Source organism: Aphanomyces astaci, assembly GCF_000520075.1.
Source record: "Aphanomyces astaci strain APO3 unplaced genomic scaffold supercont1.63, whole genome shotgun sequence".
Lineage (NCBI taxonomy): Eukaryota > Oomycota > Saprolegniomycetes > Saprolegniales > Verrucalvaceae > Aphanomyces > Aphanomyces astaci.
Genome location: NW_009798326.1, coordinates 121,386 through 142,179, shown reverse-complemented (window position 1 = coordinate 142,179; position 20,794 = coordinate 121,386). Strand labels below are relative to the sequence as shown.

Sequence of the window (20,794 nt, the reverse complement as noted above, 5' to 3'; positions counted from 1 at the left end):
TAATTCCCGGCCAGCATTAGGCCTCGGCAAGGTAAAAGTTAAACGAGGTAAAAATTATCTTGCTTTTACCTTTACCCTACCCTTACCCCGAATGGTCCTGGTTACCTTTGCGTTACCGTACCCTTGTACCGGGTAATTTACCTTTTACCACCCTTTGATTTCATTGTACGGTAAAGTTGACTGTATACTGAAGATCATTAGAGCATCTCGACGGGTAACAGGTAAAGCTAAATACGTTTTAACCTGTTTAACTTTTATTTTTTCATACATGCCAGCTTGAACGAAAGCATATCCGGTTAAGAGTTATGCGGAAGTCGTTGAAAATCGTGGTCGGTGAAAGTCCAGGCTTTTGGATCAATGGCGCACGTCCCCGTGGTGGTTGCTGCCGTTGCAGCTACCACATCAGTTGATGCTTTGGTGCGGCAAATGTGTTGGTCCAACTCGTCAACTCGTGTGATTGTCAAGACGTTGAACTTCTCAGCAACTGATGGGACCAACAGTTGCTGAGAAGTTCAACGTCTTGATTTCGACCTCATTGTGACATGGAAGCTCATGTGTCGGTCCCAATCAACCGAAACCATCAGGTAGTAGTGATTTTAGGTAGTACTGATGTTAGTTGTACATTCCTTACGTAAATTTAGCTTCGACCACTTGTCTTTGGAAGATGACGCCATTGGAGTATTGGAGTAAAAAAATTTCAAAACAATTCCCAAATTTGAGTGGTGACACGCATCCGGATAATTATCTGGATGACTGGCGAAACCATATCAAATGGCGGCGGTCCGCCGGAACCCGAGCAGACCCTCCACTACCCTCCCTTCGAGGAATAAACTCACCAAACCCCAACCCGTTTATCGAACGTCGACCTAAAAGACCGAAGGTTCGAGAAACGTCCAACAAACCTGAAAATGTGCGACACCACCCGCGAACGGCAGCACGCACTAACATCAACCGAAAGCGCCCACCCACGGCACAGCCCGACACGGAGACACGACGAACCAGCACTGACGCCGATCCCTCCCAATCTCCTCGAACAAGAAATCCTTCGGCGACTCAGCCCGCACTCAATCCACGCGCCACCCGCCGACCAAACATCGGGACTGTTCTCCAGCGTGCAGAGCAATTGGGTCGCGCGTTAGTTTGACCCATTGCAAACACACACACACTGTGTGTGTGACGTGTCAAAGGTTCCGATACCTTAGTGGAGGTACTGAGTACTTTAGTGAATGGTAGTCAGTAGGCGCCTCGCGGCGTGTTTAACCTGACTAATGTCAGTGTGTATATTTGCTGCCCTGATGAAGGTCCCGTGGTCGAAAGTCGAGAAGAAGCGGGAGACAAAACAAAGATATCTTTAGTTTATTGTTGAGCTACTGATCTCCCCCCGACTTGGACACATTCTGTCGACGAGTGACAACCGCCACGTGGTGGGTTTTACAACCCTGCCACAACCCGAGGAACACCATCTATCGCAGCGTTTGTCTCAGCTGCTGCTCCACCAACGACTGAAGCGATGGCGCTTCAGTGCCGTTGCCAGCCAACAACGACCACGTTCGTGACGATACGGAGATGGGCAGCGATGGCGGTGACGGCCGTACGGCGCCGCAAGTTTGGAACGCGACGGCGCTCCTGCAGCCGCCGACATTTTCGGCCTCGACCAAGGCCGAAAGACGCGCTTTTATGCGCGAGTACCAGAAGTATCTGGGGCAGATAAATGCTCTGCAGTGCAGTGGATCAAGTCCGTCCGCGATGCCCGTGAGCGCCTGCATGGACCCGTTCTCGAAGCGCCGTATCGCGCTGTTCGACTTCAACCGCGAGCATCATTCCATCACGAACGATGAGTGGATCGCGTGGTTCAAGTCAGCGTTTGAGGAAGACCCTCAAGACCTGGACGTTTTGAAGCAACGTCGGCAGCGAGCGATTCGCTTCGATACGAAGGTCTTGGACGCAGAGTCCCGCATCGGTCGTATGCTTGACGAGCTGATGCGCTCGTTGGAACAAGACCATCAGGAGTGGGTACTCGATCAATAAGGCAAGATGGTCATCGAAGTCATGACGAAATCGATCAGGCCGGAGTCGCAGAAGACAGAGGTTCAAAAGCAGCTGCAGTTGCAGCAGAACAAGGCGTTGAAGAGCGACGTTTTTGGTTATGTTAACTGGCTACGAACATTTGCAGCTGGCGATCAGCTGTACGTTGGACTCGACGACAAGTCCAAAGCTTCCCCGGCAGCGAAGCCGGTAGAAGCTCCACGAGGCGGCAAGCCTCATATGACAAGACGTGACAGCGGCCGGGAAGATGCTGCCAAGAACAATGGCAGAGTCGGCGGAAAGGCCGAAACGATCGTGCCCAAGAATGCTGAGCCCCCTGCCAGGAAGGGCTGCTTGAAGTGCAGTGACATGAGGTGCCCGAGGACCGCGCCTGGCGAAGCCGAAACGTTGTTGGCAGCGCAAGTCAAGCGCTGGAAGGACGGCATCAAGGTGCTGGTCAACCAGCCGCAGTGCCAGAAGACAGAGCGCGGCGTGCTCTTGGAGAATATCGTCCGCGTGGACGATGTGCTCTTGGACTCTGGTTCGGACGTGACCGTTGTCACGCGCGGCGTCATGGATTCGTTGGACGCAGCCGGTGTCAAAGTTGGGACCGTCTCCCATAGCGTTTGGCGTACCCGTATGGCAGTGACGCCAAACCAGTGGTGATGACGCGCAGCGTCAAGTTCAACTGCGTGACGCTGGACACGACATGTGGACCGCTAGTGTTGCGCGGTCTGAAGGCCTGGGTCGACGACGCGTCGACTGCAACCGAACTCATCGTGAGTCACCCAGTCATGGAGTTACTGGGCTTCAGCGTGGAAGACCTCCTTGTCGGAGCAAGGAAGAAGAAGGAAGAATGGGACGTCTCGTCCGTGCCGACGAATGAACTGTCTGGCATGGCGAATGTCAAGCGCCTGATGGCGGAGAAGTTGAATCCGCCGGAGCTTGACCCCGATGACGGGATGGAGTGTACTACTCCGGAGGTTTACCCCAAAACCTCCGTTGAGGACGAAGCGAAGCACCGCCGCACGAAGCAGGGCGCCGTTCAAGCCATTCTGGCGGCCAAGGCAGCCGAGGCGGAGACGCGCGGGCTTGCGCCCGCTGAAGCGACGCGGCTGCACGACTTATTGGCCAAACACATTGATGTCTTCCGCGAAAACTTGGGCGACGATCCACCAGTCAAGGTCGAGCCATTGAAGGTTCGGATCAAACCCGGCGCGACGCTGGTGAAGTGTGGGATGCGGCGGTACCCGCCGCTGCATCTGGAGTACATGCGCAGCCATGTGGCTGCCCTGGAAGCAAATGGTATGGTATACCAAAACAACCGGGCTACGTGGGCCGCAGCCCCAAGGATCGTGCCGAAGAAGGAAGTCGGCGACTTGCGCATGATGATCGACAGTAGGCCAATCAACGCCTGCACAGAGCCGATGCCTTGGCCGATGCCAAACCTGGACCGCGCGGTGGTCTGTCTGGTCGGAACGAACATGTACTTCACGTTGAACTGGACCAAGGGGTACTGGCAGTTACCGCTGCATGCGGATAGCCAGAAGTACTTCTCGTTCGTGACGCCCTTCGGCGTGTACACTCCGACCCGCGTGCTCATGGGACAGACGGACGCTGTCGCGTACTACCAGTCGGTTGTCCACCAAATGTTTGGTGAGCTGCTGTTTCGAGGCCTGTTGGCCTGGCTCGATGACTTGCTGGGGTCCGCCAAGACGACAGACGAGCTGCTCGACTTGTTAGACCAAGTCCTGTCCATCTGTGCCGAGTTCGGACTCAAGTTGAGCCTGAAGAAGTGTCATTTCTTTCTGCGCGAGGCAGAATGGTGTGGCAAGGTGATTATGGTCGATGGAATCACCCATTCCCCAAGCCGAATTCAAGGACTTGTGGATTTGTCACCGCCGCCGACCGCGGCCGACCTCCAGCAGTTTGTGTGTGTCACCAACTGGATGCGTGCGAGCATCCCCGGCTACAATCAGCTGGTGGCGACGTCTGCTGGACGTGGCCACCAAGGCAACCGGAAGCTGCAAGAAAACGGCGTTAGTGCGTGTTGCACTCCCTGCCGTGGGATGGTCGTCCGATCATCTCAAGTGTTGCAACGAGGTGAAACACGCGTTGGCGCATGTGGTGCCCCTGTCGCACCCGCGAGAAGACATGACGGTCTGCGTCTTCACGGACGCCAGTGACCTGTTTTGGGGTGCGGTCGCCACACAAGTACCGCCAGCGGACCTCGACTTGCCTCTCGAAGACCAGCGGCACCAGCCGCTTGCGTTCATCAGTGGGTCGTTTTCTGGCGCGAGTGCGCGCTGGCCCATCGTGGAGAAGGAGGCCTATGCCGTGGTCGAGTCGTGCAAGAGACTCGACTACCTGGTCGTACGCCCGGGTGGTTTCCGTCTGTTTACGGATCACCACAACCTGGTGTACATCTTCAACCCAAGTGGCTCGAACGCCAACATGGCCAAGTACCAGGCCGACAAGCTGCAGCGATGGTCGCTGGTGATGTTGACCTTCCCGTACACCATTGAGTGCGTCTCGGGGGACGCGAATGTATGGGGCGACCCCCTGAGCCGATGGGGTTCGGCTCCGACGGATCAACCAGTTGCGAATGTTCGCAAGTTGATCCATGTGGTGTCGCCCCTTCAACAAGTGGATTTCGAGTGGCCGACAGCCGCAACGATCAGCGGCATCCAACGTTCAACCATGGAAGGGGGAGGGACCCCCCCAAATGGCGTGGATTGGGTCGACGACTCCCATTTTTGCGTGGTCCTAGACGGTCGAATCTGGATCCCAGACGGTGTTGTCGACCTACAGCAGCGGATTTGTGTGATCGCTCACCAAGGAGCCAGCGGTCACCGTCGCATCGCAGCGACGACCAAGTCGTTGTCCGCCCGTCAGAAACATGTGACGGACCTCCAAGTGGCCCTAGAAGAAACGCACCGCAACGTGGTGGTTCGAAGCGACAAGTTGCGTCAGCAAGCACGTGGACGCCGCGACCGAAAATCCCAAGTCAAGTTTGCGGGTTTTTCGGTCGGCGATTTTGTCGGACGGTATCAACCGTCCGACAAAATTGGCCCTGCATTGGCGCGGTCCTGCCAAGTGACCAGAGTTATCACAGACCATGTGATGAAAACTCAGCAGCTGGTGCCACCGTACGAAGTCACGGTCCATCATGCATGCCGATTGAAGATGTACCACGAAGGTGGTAGAGAGGTGACCGAAGAGCTCAAGGCGCAGATCGCGTTTGGCGATGGTGGATTTCATGTGGAGCGCCTGGACGAAGCGCGCTGCATGGATGGCCAACACCAAGTTTTGGTGAAGTGGCTTGGACTTGACGATGAAGAATCGTCCTGGGAACCTGCGGCGAATTTGCTGGACGACATTCCAGTCTTATTTCGCAAGAGGGCGGCGGCGAACAAGGAAGACCCTGCCGTGGCCGTCCTCATCAAGACACTGGACTTTCCGTAGGAGGGGAAGTGTTTTGCAGCGTGCAGAGCAATTGGGTCGCGCGTTAGTTTGACCCATTGCAAACATACACATTCTGTGTGTGTGGCGTGTCAATGGTTCCGATACCTTAGTGAAGGTACTGAGTACTTTAGTGAATGGTAGTCAGTAGGCGCCTCGCGGCGTGTTTAACCTCACTAATGTCAGTGTGTATTTTTGCTGCCTTGACGAAGGTCCCGTGGCCGAAAGCCAAGAAGAAGCAGGAGACAAAACAGGGAAACCCCAACCGATCCCACCTGGATGGAAGCACATGCATACTGCAAGAAGCCAAAGGTTGCGATAAAATCCCCCAGCCGCGCACCCACACCATACGAAACCTACATTCTGGACTCCATCCTGAATGGCAGCCCCGCCCTCGACCAACCACCCAAATTTCTGAAAGAAATTCTCACCCCAAATGAAATGGCACTCTTTAGTGACCAAATGCGACTCCAATACGGCTTCCTCCAGATACCACTGAAGATCGCCATGAAGCTCTCCAACGAAATGCCGAGCCCATACCTGGCCCGGCTCTTCTTCCCACTCAACCCGCAGCAAAATGTCGTTGAGATGCAAGTCTGCAACACCTTCCGCCAAGACCTTCTGGCATGCTACGTCCACCCACACGGGCGGAAACTCATCATCCAATTCAATTCCAAGAGCAAAACCGCACACTTGTGTGACCGAGCCATCCCTTTCCTGTCCAAACCGGCGGTGCTTCGCCACTACGCCCATCCCGACGACCCCCACGCCGTCGCACCCACGGTGGACGCGCAACGTAACATGACGTTCAGCTTCCGGCTCCTCCAAGTCCCCATGTACATCCCAGCCATAGCTATATGGAAAATGCTCACGTCCTCAGCCTTGAACGTGCTCAAAATGCAGGAAGCGGTGAGCTTGACATGAACAGCTTTCTCGTTGTCACAGACAGCGAGCTCCGCCCCGCTTGCCTTGCCAACAAGGCCCGCATCGCCAACAAGGCCCGCATCGCCATCGGATCAACCAACATCGGCGTGTTTCACTTCCAAGACCACAACAACATGCCATGCCGCAAGTGCACCTCCCTTGACCATCAGGTTGAAATATGCACCAGGCTCACGATCAACCAAGCAGGGGTAGTCACCCTACCCACAGAGCTGTGGGCCAATATCGCCGGTCAAACCGTGGCCGAAAACCCCTTCTTTGCCATGTGGCGCACGAAATCACGAAAGTTCGTTCCCCCACGCACAGCGGAATCTCAAACCACCCCAATGGCAATTACGCATGAGACAGGGACTCAGGCAGGCATGTTAGTCGACTACGGCACCAGCACGGAACGCACCGTCACTGACAGCAGGATTCAAACCGATCACGTCCACGCACAACGCCTTCCCAAGGCAGCAGAGCCGACGACAACTTCCCCCCGCCACACTACCACCAACACCTCCGCTCCTACGACACGTACCTTCGAGACCACCCAGGTCGACATGGACCCGGACGACCTCGACGAGGGGGATGTCCATCTCTCTCCACGGCAGTGGGCCTCCTCCCGCATCAACTCGCCGACAGATCACGGGGCTGCGGACGTCCGTCTCTCCCCCAGACCATGGTCCTCCTCTCTCACCACCGGCTTACACACGTACGACGTACAAGACGCCGACACCGACCGCCTCAACCCCTGCCTGCGGTCCTCCTCCCCTACCACCTCCTCTAAGGTCGACATGGACACCGCGGCTACCCAAACCTCCCTGCAACCGCGACCTACCTCCTCCTCAGGCAGTAGGCTCGGTACACCATCTACGCTGCAGACACCACCAAACCAACCCGCGACGCTCCACACTGGTGGCAGTGGCAGGGGTCCTGTGTCTCTCGGTGATCGCACCGACGCCACAGCCCCACTCTTCTCCCTTTTCAGCCATCCGACGCACCTGGCGACAACAGTTCCTCCCAATCAGATTGGGACATGATGGACCAATGCGCATCGCTGCGGATGGAACAACCCACCCTATTCCATCTCCAACTTCCACGCCTTTCGACTCAGCAGTCGTGCCCCCGCGGCACCTCGATCCTAGCCCCACCCTTCAAGAACTAGGTATCCACAGCCTCGGGGAACCTCACCCTCAGCACCTAGACCACCACACCCCCACTCCGGTCACCTTTAATACACCAGCCCCGCTTCACTCCACGATGGACGTCGACATGGACACCACGCTAACCACGCTGTAGCCAAGTGACGCCAACGAACCCATCGCAGATTCCGACATGGAGGACCACGCACCGCCACCACACCCCAACACAACGGCACACCTTCAGATAGACGTCCAGATGGAGGGACCGAACGGCCACGCCTGTACCACCCCATCGCCGCCTCGGGGACTTAGCACCCCACCGGCCGTTCCCACCACCATGCATCCTCCCCCTCCAGTCATTGACCTCTCCGGCGACTCGGCGCTAAACCAACTTCTTGGGGTACCCGAACCTCTCCGGGTAGAATACCACCGCACAGGCACACTCGACGCCGTCTCTGGCCCACAGTACTGGTACGCCGGTACCGTCCCTCCGAAAGGCCAATGATGCATACAAGCTCTTTACTGCGCCAAAATGGCACCACGTCTGGGCTCACTCCTCTTTCCATTCCGTGACCGTTGCGCAAGAACTACTGGCCCTCAAACAATCGCATAGAGCACGAGGCCCTCCAACTCCTTTACCACACGCGGTGGGCCGAACGGCTCGCCAACGCCACGAAACTGTCACAAAGCACCCTCACAGACTACATCTCCGCATATTTCACACGAGTCGAACATTCCAGTGGCCATGGCCAAGCGCATTACCAACTGGATGCGAGAAAAGGAAGGCGAATTTCAGGGCACTGTCTACACAACTCCTGTTCTCACCACCTCACATATTGAACCCTTCATGTCGGACTTCCCCGCATGGCGCGGGAGATGCTTTGGCAACTTGGCTCACCGGAGATAATCCTCAGCCGCTGCACCACCCCCGCGGTCCTCGAATGGGGACACCATATGCTCCTAGAATGCTGCTACCACGCCATCGCGGCCGCTACCAAGCTCGCCCCGACGCAGGATAAAAAAGACGCGTTACAAGCATGGCGCTGGGCCAGCTCTGATGCTGGGACAATGACAGAGGCTCACCACATTGCGTTAGACGTCCACACATGGTCCACCCTGCTCCAATCTGCCGCAACCTACTCCAAACTGTACAAACCAGCATTCCATACTGATTTGACCCAACTAAAAAATACGTGGTTGGCTATTTGGCCTCCTGGACATGGGAGGCCTAGAGGAAACAGACCTCCCCGACACGTACTCCCTCATCGACCTCATTGAACTGGCGCACACCGATGGCCTTCTCGATCTGGTCGACAACCTATCCTGGGGAAAGTGGCCCCAGTTCTGGCCATGGGTCAAACGCAATGCCATCGCGTGGGGCTATTCCTCCTTGGGACACAGGGAGTAGGCTCACGCCCCCTCCTCTTTCCCGCCCACCACCATTTTATGTTTATGTATCACACCAGTCAAGTTACCCTGACCAACCCCCAGGCCCCCCTCCCCTACCTTCGCATCCCCCGACCCCCAACCCCGGCCACCTCTCGCCATCACCGCTTTCCGCATTCTCACCCAGAATGTGGACGGTTTCCGTGTAGATTCTGTCCGCGCGTGGATGGCCAGCTGGAAAGACGGCCTCACACACGAACGACTCGACATCATCTGCCTGCAAGAGACCCACGTGGGATCCCCGGCTCAAGTCACCTCCCACGCCAATCTCTGGAACATATGTGGGGCCTCACGACCCTCACGACCCCTGCATTCCCCACGTCCTTCTGGTTCACGTCCTCCGCACGAGCCGGTGGGGTGTCCTTCTCAACCCCTTCTCCAAACTCAACGTCTCTACTGTTACCCCTGACGTCGCCCCAGGCCGCTTCCTCATATTTCAATCGACAACACGTTGCTGTCGCCTGCGTCTACGCCCCCAGCGATAGCGCTACCGCGCGCACAGCCTTCTTCACCCGCCTAACCCGGACACCCCCCCACAGCTCCCCATGATCATCGCGGGTGATTTCAACTGTGTTTCCTCACCCCACCTCGATCGTACCCCCACCTGCCCTCCACGCAGCCCCACCCTGACAGCGCCGCCATGGAAGATTGACTCTCCCTTTGGACTCTTCACGACAGCCTTAGACAAACCCGCTCGCCCCCCTCCACTACTCAAGCCATCACCATCTTCCGCACCCGCACATACACGTGTATACGGCCATAATCCAAGCCCAGCTCCCGCCTCGATCGCATATATGTCACTTCTGACCTTCGCCACCTCGTCCGCAACCATTGTATCTCTCCACCAGGCCAACGCAGCGATCACAACGCCGTCTGCGTTTACGTTGCTCCCCCACCCATCGGAGCCGCAACGCCCGCCACCAGTTGTACCCCATTCGCTCGGCACAACCCCTACGCCTACAACAACACATTCTCCACTTCCTCCACGCCGCGTCCGCCGACCCCGTTCCACCGGCAGACATCTGTGCCCGCTGGGATGACTTCATTGACTCCCTTCAAGGACTCCTCCGCCAACTACAACTCGCAGAAACACCCCCAAGACAGACACCCCTGCCCATCGATACCCCTTCCCAACGGCTGGAGACGATCGAGGCCTACGCCAACCAACTCGCCGAAATCAATCGCTACCGCCACGGCCGCTCCATGATTGAGGGTATGACCCCCTCCGCAGCCTTTTTCCGCCGTTTCACCAACCGATGGGATAAATCGGAGCTCCCCTCCATCTCACCTCCCGACTGGTACCTACCGGACACCCCAGTCAACAATATGGCTAATGGGTGGCGAGCCACCCTCTCCAGCCTCCACCCCTCTCTCTCTCACGGGATAAAATACGTCCGCACCAATCACGACTTCTTCCTCCGTTCGATACAAGGGTGGCTCACCCCATATCACAGCGCCCACCTCCTTGCCCCCTGCACCCCCTATGACCTCTCGATGGCCTTAAAAAAGCTGCACGGCGGAAAGGCCCCGGGCCCCGACGGAATACCCACCAAGTTCTATCATCATTTCAGCGCCGCCCTCTCCCCGCTGCTCCTGCGCCTGTATACCCACATACTTCAAGGCGCGGTCCCTCCTGCTAGTTTCTGTGTAGCGGACGTGCTCCCCTCAAGAAAAAGGGCAACAGCACCAACGCTCTGGGCTATCGACCAATCTCGCTTCTCAACTCTACGTACAAAATATTTGCTCAGATTCTAGCCATCCGTCTACCACCCCTCCTGGCGGTCGTCATCGGCTCCCAACAACAAGGTTTTGTTTAAGGATGCACGCTGGATGATAGTATAGGCCTCTTTCAACGGGCTTTGGCCTTCCAATCATCGGACCCCCTCACCCCGCTCGAAGTCTCAGCCATCATCTGACTCGACATCAAGAAAGCTTACGATAGTATGGAGCGCGCCCACCTCTTCTGTACAATGGACGCGATGGGTTTCCCGCCCGCCTATGTCGGCCTCTTGGACCGCCTCCACACCACCACTTCCATGCACTTTGTCGTTAACGGTGCCCGCTCCCACACCGTCCTACAAACAGCCGCCATCCGCCAAGGCTGTCCTCTAGCACCCTTCCTCTTTATCATCGCTATGGAACCCTTACTCGCTACCCTGAGACACAAGCGCATGACCACGGCCTGCTCTTCCCCCACGGCTCTGCCACCCTTCCACTGCTCTGCAATGCACATGTAGACGACACGGCCATCTTCTTACGGCACCTACGCTCCCTCCCATGGGCCTTAGACCTCCTACGCTCCTTTGGCGACATGTCAGGCCTACAAATCCAACTCCAAAAGTCCTTTGGGATCTGTCTGAACTCCAGCCACACACCGGACTCGGTCCAGAGCATCCCTTTCATCACTGGCTCGATCCGCCGTCGATACCTGGGCATCCAAGTCGGCTTGGGATCCCTCACAGACGCCAACTGGGACGCTTGCTACCGCTCCACGGTCACCCGCCTCCAGACGGCAAGTAGCAAGACCCACCACCAGCCGGCCCGAGCCCTCGTCCTCAAAACCATCGTCCAGTCGAAATTCGCCTTTCTGGCATCACACATTCCCCCCTCCCCATCTTAGACCGCCCGCTTCGAACAGCTCTCCTATCGTTTCTGGTGGTGGGGATCCACCACGCCCAATCCAGGCCGTCTCCCGTCATACGTCCCCCGAGCACACCTCCAACGCGCACGCTCTCACGACGGCTGGGCACTCCCCGATTTTTCGCGGCTTGTCCAACAACATGCCATACGTCGAATAGTCCGCCTACTCAGCAGTCCAGACACATGGGCGCACTCCATCGCTCTTAGCAGCCTCCGGCTCCCGCGTAACACTCGATATGTACTACACCCCACGGCTCGTCACATCCCGCCAACACGCGCCTCTGACTCCATCGGCCTGAGCTATGCGCTGGCAAGCAAAGCCCTCGACTTCAGGCGGCCCTCACCACCTCTACGCCACCCACCTGGTGACGCCATCTCTGGCACACATCCCTCTCCAATAACTCTTGGATTCTGGATCACCACGGCCGCTATCTCCGTTCACACCCGTACGATTCCTTCGCCGACGCCTTTCAGGACGCCCACCTTGGCCCCCAATGGGCGTTCATGCCACACAGGCGCCCCACCCCTCAACAAGAATCCCACCTCCAATCACTGTATCTCATCACCCTAAGCCTAGGACTCCCACATCAACCTCACGCTGTACCAGCTTGCCGCATCTGGTTCCCCTCCCCACCAGCAAAGACTTCCCTACGCCGCCCTCCACCATTCGTCGCCCAGCTCAGCACCGCTGTGCTGGCCACCCTCCTGCCTCAAGCACCCATATCACACAAATTTGCCCACGGACCTCGACAACTCCACAGGCCCTACACAGTGGACCTGAGAGTGGAAATCGACCACTCTACCGGGAAATCTCCAATGGTTCATGTACAGGAGGTTCCACCAAGCCTTCCCCTTCAGGACCACTGCCGCCCCACCTCACTGCCCGTTCTGCGACGCGGCCGATAGTCCCTCACACACTTTCTGGCTCTGTGGTCGGGCATGCTACCTCTGGACCACCACCCTCCGCATCTGGTTCGACCACGCCACCCCCCCCAACACAGACGACCTACAGACCTCCCTCCTCCATGGGACTCAGCCCCCGGCTGCACCATGACTACTCCATTCACCAAACTGGACGTCCCATTGCACCGCCCAAGACAACCTGGCCCATCAAGCGTGGCAGCTCATCCGAACTCTCACACTCATACCCTGTGGAACGACCGCTGCGCAACGCTACACGACAACACCAGCCATATCCCGCCGTCGGCTTCCTTCCCTTACCTTCTGCAGGCGCATTTCCAAGTCTTAACCACCTACCACGCCCAACGCCGGCACTGCCTCCGCGGACCTGTATCATGACCTCGTCTTACGGTGCAGTCTCTTCTTAGCCCACCCTATGGTACTAAGTAATTATGTCAAAGTATTCCGGCACTTGTCGTATCTGCAAGGGGGGGAGTCCCAGCCTTGAAGCTTGGTCGAGGGGTCTTGCCGACGGAATCAGGCGTGGCAAAATATTTTCATCGTTTCGGATTTGCGACATATTGTACCCATTTATAATTATATCTTTGGCCAATGAACCCATCAAAGCACATGCCTCACGAAATCGGCATGTAAGCTTACTACACACACACAGTAGACTCGGAAACTATGGGAAAACGTTCAAGAAATCTGGATACCGTTCAGCCAAGTTCAAGCAAATTTTCTTCCCGTAACCCTGTAACCCAGGGATTCGTCCTACCCCCGCGTGCACATACAGTAGTATAATGCTAAATCCCCGGGGTCGAGGTGGTCAGAATACAAAAAACATGCATCATCTAACTAGAGTTTATAAGTTGGAAGGGTTTCAGTCTTGGTTGAACGGTATCCAGATTTATTGAACGTTTTTCAGCGTTTGTCAGTACTCGTGTTCATATGGTCATAAATACAATTGTTAACAGTAAACCAGATGTTTTGATCATACATGTACTTCGAAGTACGGTCCATGTCTGTCGTTGAGTGAGTGCTTTGAAGTTCACCACATGGATCATTTGTGTCAAGAGGGACGATAAAGGGGTAGCACTGGGGAGGAACGACGACGAAGAACACTTGAGTGGTCGAAGGCAAAACCAAAGATGAACGTTAACGGACTGTTTAGCTGACCTATGATTGGGCATAAACAGTCCGCTTCTACAGAGAAAGAACACCGGCGAAAAAGGCCAAAGCAAGAACAGCCAAAGTGCCCTTCTTGACAGCCACCACACTGGGCAACGGACTACTGAAGGCCTTCGAGACGAAGTTCTCAAAGAGAGGCAATGCCAAAGGCAAAAAGGGCATAGCGAAAAATTTGCCAAAGGCATGTCACTACAAAAGCCACCCTGAGAACAGAGGCGAAGTAGGACAGGAACACACAAAAAATAGTGTTGAGCACATAAGTGCATGGTTACTCATAGAGTAAGGCAAAAACCTAAGGTAATGCATAAATGCAAGAATGCTCAAAGAGCAAGGGTGCTCAAAGTAAATACCATAAAGTGCATATATGCAACGAAGAATAAGACAGTGTGGCTAAAAATAGCGGGTAAAAACCCAAGTAAAATTGCCAGAAGCAAAAGTACTAAGTAATACTCAGAGAGTAAGGGTACACCCAAGTAAAATTGCCAGAAGCAAAAGCACAAGTAAGACTCAGAGAGTAGTGGTATAAACCCATGAAGTGCAAGTAAGATGGACGGGGGCGTGGGAGCACCATGTAGAAACTTGCACAAACCATGACGCCACTCGTACGGCCGATCCTGGAGCAGCGCCGCGGGCCAGACGGGACCGCCGACTTCAAAACGGCACGAGCAGACATAGAGTGCACAAGTCGCCACATGGTCGAGGGCGAAAATGAAGGCGGTGAATGAAAAGTTTGTGCTTAGAAGCAGGTGCAAATAATGCATGATAAATATCAATAATAACCATAAAGGTTTAAAAATAAAGTAAACACAATGCCATAGGCAAGGGTCACTCGGGTACACGGCCACAAAGGTAGTCACCAAGGGCATAGAGTCGCAGAGCGAGGCAGAACCTGCAAAACGCAGGTTGCGCCTTCGTAAATAAGTCCGCAAGTTGTTCTTTGGTAGGACAATAATGGAGCACAAACTCCTTGTTCTCAACGAGATCCCAAACAAACATAAAACGCACATCAATGTGCTTGGAGCGCCCATGATGCTCAGCATTTTTGGGCGATGCTGATAGCAGACTGATTGTCCTCATGAACCGAAATCGGTTGATCACTAGTGTGATGTAGTTCGGCAGCGAGTTGGCGAACGTATAAACATTCTTGAATGCAAAGGGCAAGAGCCACAAACTCGGCATCGGATCGGTCGTTGACAGAGTCACGATACCTTGTTTCTTCGAAAGCCATGAAATAAGGATAAAAAATCCACTGACACAGCGTCGAGTATCGGGGCACATAGCATAGTTTGCATCCACATAAGCGGATAGAAATGGCTTGGAGACATAGTCTCGGCCACCTAACATGAGTCCAAGATTGGAGGTGCCTTGGAGGTAGCGTAGAACGCGTTTGGCAGCACGCCAACGGGCATGACCCGGGTTGTGCAGAAACTGCGAGAGTTGTTGTAGGGCATAAGCCAAGTCTGGGCGAGAGCCCATGGCTAAGTACATAATACTGCCAACTATTGATCGATACGGTTTGGTTTGCATAAATGCAATATCTTCAGGTGAACTAGCACACTGAGCCTTGGATAAAGGCGTGGTGCACTCTAAAGGAGTGGCGACGGGCTTGGACGTTGACATGTCAAAGCGATCAAGTACTGTAGAACAGTAACGTGATTGATGAATGAACAGAGTTCCTTTGGAACGGTCACGGACGATTTCCCAGCCGAGAATATCTCTAACAGGACCTAAGTCCTTCATCTGGAAGCGTAGTGATAGCGACTCCTTGAGAGCGGCAGCAAGAGCCTTGGTAGGAGTAATGATCAAAAGATCGTCTACATAGAGACTAACGATGTTCGCATTCCAAATCATGGATGGCCACTAAGGCAAATAGGAAGCGTAGGACTTCAAGTCGAACAACAGGAGCAAAAATGTCCGTGCAGTCGATGTCTTTTTGTTGCATAAACCCTTTGACGACAAGTCGGGCCTTGTAAGTGCCATCGGCTTTGAGTCGAAAGACCCAGCGGCACGGTAGAACCGTTTCATCATGACGACGTTTGACGAGCACATAAGTGCCGTTAGAGAGTAAAGACTCGTATTCGAACTTGGCGGCTATAAGCCATTTGTCGTGGTCGGGACGGGACATGGCATCACGCCAGTCTTTGGGGTCGTTGTTGTTTGCACGGTCTGCAAGCAAAGCCTAGACGAACAATGGTTCCATAGGAGCCAAAGTAGGAGCAGAGCTCGAAGATGATAAGGAGGGCGCAAGCACGAGTGCATGGTGCATGTGGTTGTGGTAGGTGTCAAGTGACTCCAAAGGAGTTGTGTCCATGAGGAGGCAACTTGAATAATGACTAATAAAGTCAAGTGTTGTTTTGGCCATTGATGGCTTAGCCGACAAGGCTGTTGATGGGTGGGCCGAAAAGGCAGACTGGTTGTGACCATTGGATCGTCGTAAAGGAGTAGCAGTTGGGTCAAAGACCGGGCTGGTCAACGAAAATGCCGAAAAGACATCTCGAATTCGTTTGGGTAGTTGCACAGAAAGTGCTGTAATAGGTCGAGACGACGGGGATTCTGTAGAAAGAACGGGTGGCGACGAAGCCAATGGCTTGTCATAGAGTAAGGCACTAGGCCTGTTGGTAATGATGGAGTGTAGTGGTGGCAATGGTGCGTTGGGTTCCAAGGTTGGAATGAAGTTGGGATCGGTAGCGGATTTTTGGCGATACGCCGCAGCAGCAGCAACAGAGTTGATGGCTGGGAATTCGGACTCCTAGAAGGTGACGTCTCGAGAATAAATCAATAAATGAGAGTGCAAATGCATGAGAGTATAACCCTTGCGATCGTGTGGGAGACCCACAAACATGGCCTTGACGGCACGGGGATCGAACTTGGATGATTGCGCGGCACGTTGAATGTGCACAAACGCGGTGCAACCAAAAAGGTTTTGATGTGACCCAAAGATGAGTGTCGTTTAAAGACGAAGTGGTAGGGTGAAACACCTTTGTTGGATGCCGAAGGAGAGATGTTGATGAGCCATGAGGCATAATTAAGGGCAAGAGCCCATAGGAACTTGGGCAGAGCCCCTTCAATGAGCATAGCTCGCATCTTTTGCACAACAATGCCGATACGGCGTTCGGCAACAGCGTTTTGCTGGGGGGAGTAGGCGTTGGAGAATGTCACCCGAGTGTTGTACTTGGGCTTGATAATGCGCCCGAGTTTCTCGTACTCTTTGGCGTTGTCGCTTTGAAGAGTGCCGATGTCCATGGGTGATGAGTGGCACAGCTCACAAACATCATGTTTAAAAAGGGACATGGCGTCCGTATGAAATAGTTCGTAGGTCTCATAGAGATCTTTGCGAAAACGCATGGCGTAGGTCCACATAAAGCAGGAGTAATCGTCGATAAAGACGGCAAAATAGGCAGCGCCACCCGCCGACAAAATCGGGCTTGGGCTCCAAACATCAGAGTGTACAAGGGCTAGGTAGGAGGTTGCGCGGAAGACCGCAGATGAGTCAAAAGGACTGCGTTTGGACTTGGCATAAGCACAAGTCTCACGTAATTGACCACGAAGGTGCTTGGCCTTGAAGAGCATAAGCTCGGGGTTTGTCTTTGTCATTTGGTTGAAGGCATCAACGCCTGGATGGCCGAGACGGCGGTGCCATAGGCGCGCAAGGTTAGCTACAGAGTGCTTGGAGTCAGCCACGAGGCTGGTTAGGCAGTCGGTTGGAACAGTAGTGGTGTCATAGACAGTTGTGGAAGTGTGTGAACCAAGCATAGCCTCGGCTACACTCATCAAGACAGAGTCTGGAGTAATTGGGTAGAACGGTGTTGGCTTGGAGACCATAGATGGTCGTTGAATGATTGGCGCATAGCGCAACACAGACGAATATGCAAACATGTGCAATTGATCGTTAAAAGTGGAAAATCCACTGTAGGTCGAGGAGAATTTCCGCAGAGCGGTCTCAAAGGTGGCCATCATGCCAGTAAGCATAGCCATTTGGCCCGGATGGATATACTCGCCACGGTGCGGATCGGTAGAGGGCTCGCACTTGGGCTGGCAGGGAAAGGAGTATAGACCCATGGCGTTGTTAGGTGCACGAAGCACATCACCAAGAGTGGTGGTAATTTCGCACATATCGCGAGCCGTAAAACGGACTGAGATGCCTTCATCGGTCGCTTGGCGAACCGAGAACAAGTTGAACTGTAGTTCAGGGCAATGTAGGCCAAAGGTAAGACGCAGAGCGCACGGACGAATATCGTCGGCTTGGTCGCGGACGACATGTCCACGGCCAAAGAAAGAGGGCCATAGCCAATGACTGGGAGTTGGGCGCCGTTCCCCACTGTAAGAGACAGTGCGCAAGGAACATAATTGGAGAAATAATCTCGGTTGGGGGTGCAGAGGCACCGGAGTCAACAATCCAATGTTCGCGCAGAGCGGGAAAGTCATTTGGACGATAAGTCACTGACATGGGTAGGGGCGGATCACCGGGGTCGCTTTCACAGTAGCGTAGGTCCGCATGAAGGGCAAAAATGCCTTGTCCACCAACAACTTGGAATGGGCGATGGGGACGGACACCGTCCACATATCTTGGGGGCGATTGGAGACCACCTTTATCGGTGTCTTTGACGCCGCGGTAATATAGTCGCTGCGATTGGTCGAGAAGGCACTGGGTGGGAACAGTGGAAGATCCACTTTGGTTGGGTTCGTGGGAATTTGGAACAATGATCGTGGTGGGTAGAGGGGCAAACGCTCAGTAATAAGTACCTCGGCAGAAGGGACCTCAGCGAAGTCTAAATCGCCGGTATCCACAGGAGATGGGAAGTGGTCGGGGAGCTCGCCCGGTGCGTCAGTGATGGGAGCGAGAGTAGTAGCCGCAATAAGCGGAGGTTCATGGGGCAGAGATGCGAAAACATCACAAAGTGGGGCAGAGCCCGGTTGGAACACCTTTGGTAGAACCGATGGTGGGTTGGGGCGCTGAAGGACCCGGTTGAGAGTGGAGGGAGGCACAAAGTGGTGGGATAAGAAGTGGGTGTTGGCAAAGCAATTGAGGCGATTGCCTTCATGAATAAATGGACGAGCGGCTGCACGAGCAGCAGTGCCGGCCTGGTCATAAAGACCTCCACGATGAGTGCGGCCGTAACCTTGGTCGCGTTGTCGATCACGGCTGCGGTCGCGGTTTTTGTCACGGCTGTTGCCACGATTGTTGTCACCCGCCATTTCCAGGACCACTAGATGAACTTGGTCCCCATCCATGGTAGCTATTAGAGCCCTGGGTGCCACTGGGGCCATCGCGATCATCGTGGTCATCACGAGGACGTTGGATAGGACGCGACGGAGCGACATAATCGCGTTTGCGCTTCTTCTGGGAGGCAAAGCCATGTTTGTCAAAGACGGCGCGGTCAAAACCAGGACGCATAGTGTTGCGGGCATAGTCCGCCTTTAGGGTGGGGCACGCAGGAAGCGTGTGATTGGTAACGCCGCAGTAGAAGCAGGACTTGCCTGGGTGATTGATATAATCACGGTGAGCATAGCTCCGGATAGTAAAGGCGTTCATAACATAAACTGAGCCATCGGCTTGCGTAATCGCTTGGGATGGTGGCGCAGGGGCCGCAACGGCATGCGTGACAGCTGCAAGCTGGGTTCGCGTTTGGAGGGTAGCGGCAGAGCCGTTTTCACCCAGAGCAGACACTCGTTGGAGACGATTGGTAATAATACGCCGAAGAGAGGCCCAAACGTCAGCGATGACAACGGATTGGTTGGCGGCGCGCGCGGTGGCCACTGAGTTCGTCACAACTTCCCAAAATTCCTTGTCACCAATAAAGGTGTCGGACATCGCACACAGAGTGTAGTAATTCCAGATATGGTTGTGGTAGTCGACGGACGAGATCGCCGATGGATCCAGAGGATTGAACGATGGCGGCGTCATAGACACCCGGTAGCGTTTGACAAGGTCAATAAGCTCCACGGAGAGAGTGTCAATGCAACTCTCATCGGTGAACTTGAGAGTGCGCAGATAGCTGGCAATGACCGTGGGGTTGTTATCCATGGGGTTCGACTCGAAACGAGTCTTGATGTGCTCAAAAAGCACATACGGACACGTAGTGGCCTGATAGAGGCGCTGGAGGTTCGTAGAAATGGCTGAAACCAAGAAGGTGTGCGCTGCAGAGCGTTGATTCGGCAGTTTCTTGGTCGCCTCACGGGCAATGACCTCACGTTGGATGGCAGTGGTGTGCGCCTTGATTTCAGCGAGCCGCGCATCACGATCGGTCTCCGACAGAGTCGGGTCGACGACGTAGAGCTCAGAGTGCTCAACTTGATCGAGCTCGAGGTATATCTTGCTGACGTTGAGCGCATCGATGCGATTGCCTTGAGGGACATAGTCCTTTGTAGAGTAGAACTCAGCAAGGTCGCGGGACGTGGTTTGGGATAAGAGGTCCGTTTTCTAGAGCGTGTAGGTCAGAGGTCGGAGGTCGTCGAGTGGGGTGCCCACGAAGGGCTGCGCAGAGGAAGCTCATAACCTGTCAAGAGGGACGATAAAGGGGTAGCACTGGGGAGGAACGACGACGAAGAACACTTATGTGGTCGAGGGCAAAACCAAAGATGATCATCCCGGATTCCCCGGATTATTTCCGCAAGGATTTATCCGTCCCTCCCCTGGGGAATCCGGATAACAAGGGCTGCGTACGAAGACGAGGACCGAACTTCGAAGAAGATCGGTCGAAGCACGAGGTATGAAGCGTTGCGCGAAGTAAAAACCGAAGATTACACACCGCCCCTGGTCGAGCAGGCGCGTTACAATTGGCGAAGCGGTTCCATAACATGTGGTTCTAGTGTCGGCCCTCGCGGAGGAATGTCTTAAAAATGATAATCCAAACTCAATTAACCAAAGATGATCATTAATGGACTGTTTAGCTAACCTATGATTGGGTATAAACAGTCCGGCTTCTACAGAGAAAGAACACCGGATAATTCCGGATGATTCCGGATGACCGGATATTATCGGTAAATGACCGAACCTCGGCGAAAAAGGCCAAAGCAAGAACGGACAAAGTGCCCCTTATTGACACAACTAAAGTAGCTAACGG

General features: G+C 54.6%; 5 protein-coding genes across 5 annotated transcripts; all 5 read left to right on the top strand.

Annotated features, from left to right (window-relative positions):
* Nucleotides 1-908: 908 nt before the first annotated feature.
* Nucleotides 909-5,490, top strand: H257_14841 (hypothetical protein; the record flags this gene model as incomplete). The annotated part of the gene is made up of 5 exons (XM_009842742.1): nt 909-1,134; nt 1,523-2,013; nt 2,080-2,595; nt 2,649-4,026; nt 4,070-5,490. The coding sequence occupies 5 exons, from the start codon at nt 909-911 to the stop codon at nt 5,488-5,490; spliced, it is 4,032 nt and encodes a 1,343-aa protein (XP_009841044.1).
* A 276-nt stretch (nt 5,491-5,766) lies between these two features.
* Nucleotides 5,767-7,451, top strand: H257_14840 (hypothetical protein; the record flags this gene model as incomplete). The annotated part of the gene is made up of 2 exons (XM_009842741.1): nt 5,767-6,323; nt 6,368-7,451. The coding sequence occupies 2 exons, from the start codon at nt 5,767-5,769 to the stop codon at nt 7,449-7,451; spliced, it is 1,641 nt and encodes a 546-aa protein (XP_009841043.1).
* Nucleotides 7,452-7,458: 7 nt separating this feature from the next.
* Nucleotides 7,459-10,915, top strand: H257_14839 (hypothetical protein; the record flags this gene model as incomplete). Its single annotated transcript, XM_009842740.1, has 9 exons — nt 7,459-7,635; nt 7,711-8,032; nt 8,786-8,957; nt 9,045-9,249; nt 9,485-9,795; nt 9,848-10,297; nt 10,454-10,600; nt 10,651-10,805; nt 10,842-10,915. The coding sequence occupies 9 exons, from the start codon at nt 7,459-7,461 to the stop codon at nt 10,913-10,915; spliced, it is 2,013 nt and encodes a 670-aa protein (XP_009841042.1).
* A 395-nt stretch (nt 10,916-11,310) lies between these two features.
* Nucleotides 11,311-11,619, top strand: H257_14838 (hypothetical protein; the record flags this gene model as incomplete). Its single annotated transcript, XM_009842739.1, has 1 exon — nt 11,311-11,619. One exon carries the CDS (start codon nt 11,311-11,313, stop codon nt 11,617-11,619), a length of 309 nt encoding a protein of 102 aa, XP_009841041.1.
* A 322-nt stretch (nt 11,620-11,941) lies between these two features.
* H257_14837 (hypothetical protein) lies at nt 11,942-12,693 on the top strand (the record flags this gene model as incomplete). The annotated part of the gene is made up of 3 exons (XM_009842738.1): nt 11,942-12,004; nt 12,217-12,410; nt 12,471-12,693. 3 exons carry the CDS (start codon nt 11,942-11,944, stop codon nt 12,691-12,693), a joined length of 480 nt encoding a protein of 159 aa, XP_009841040.1.
* Between the last annotated feature and the right edge of the window lie 8,101 nt (nt 12,694-20,794).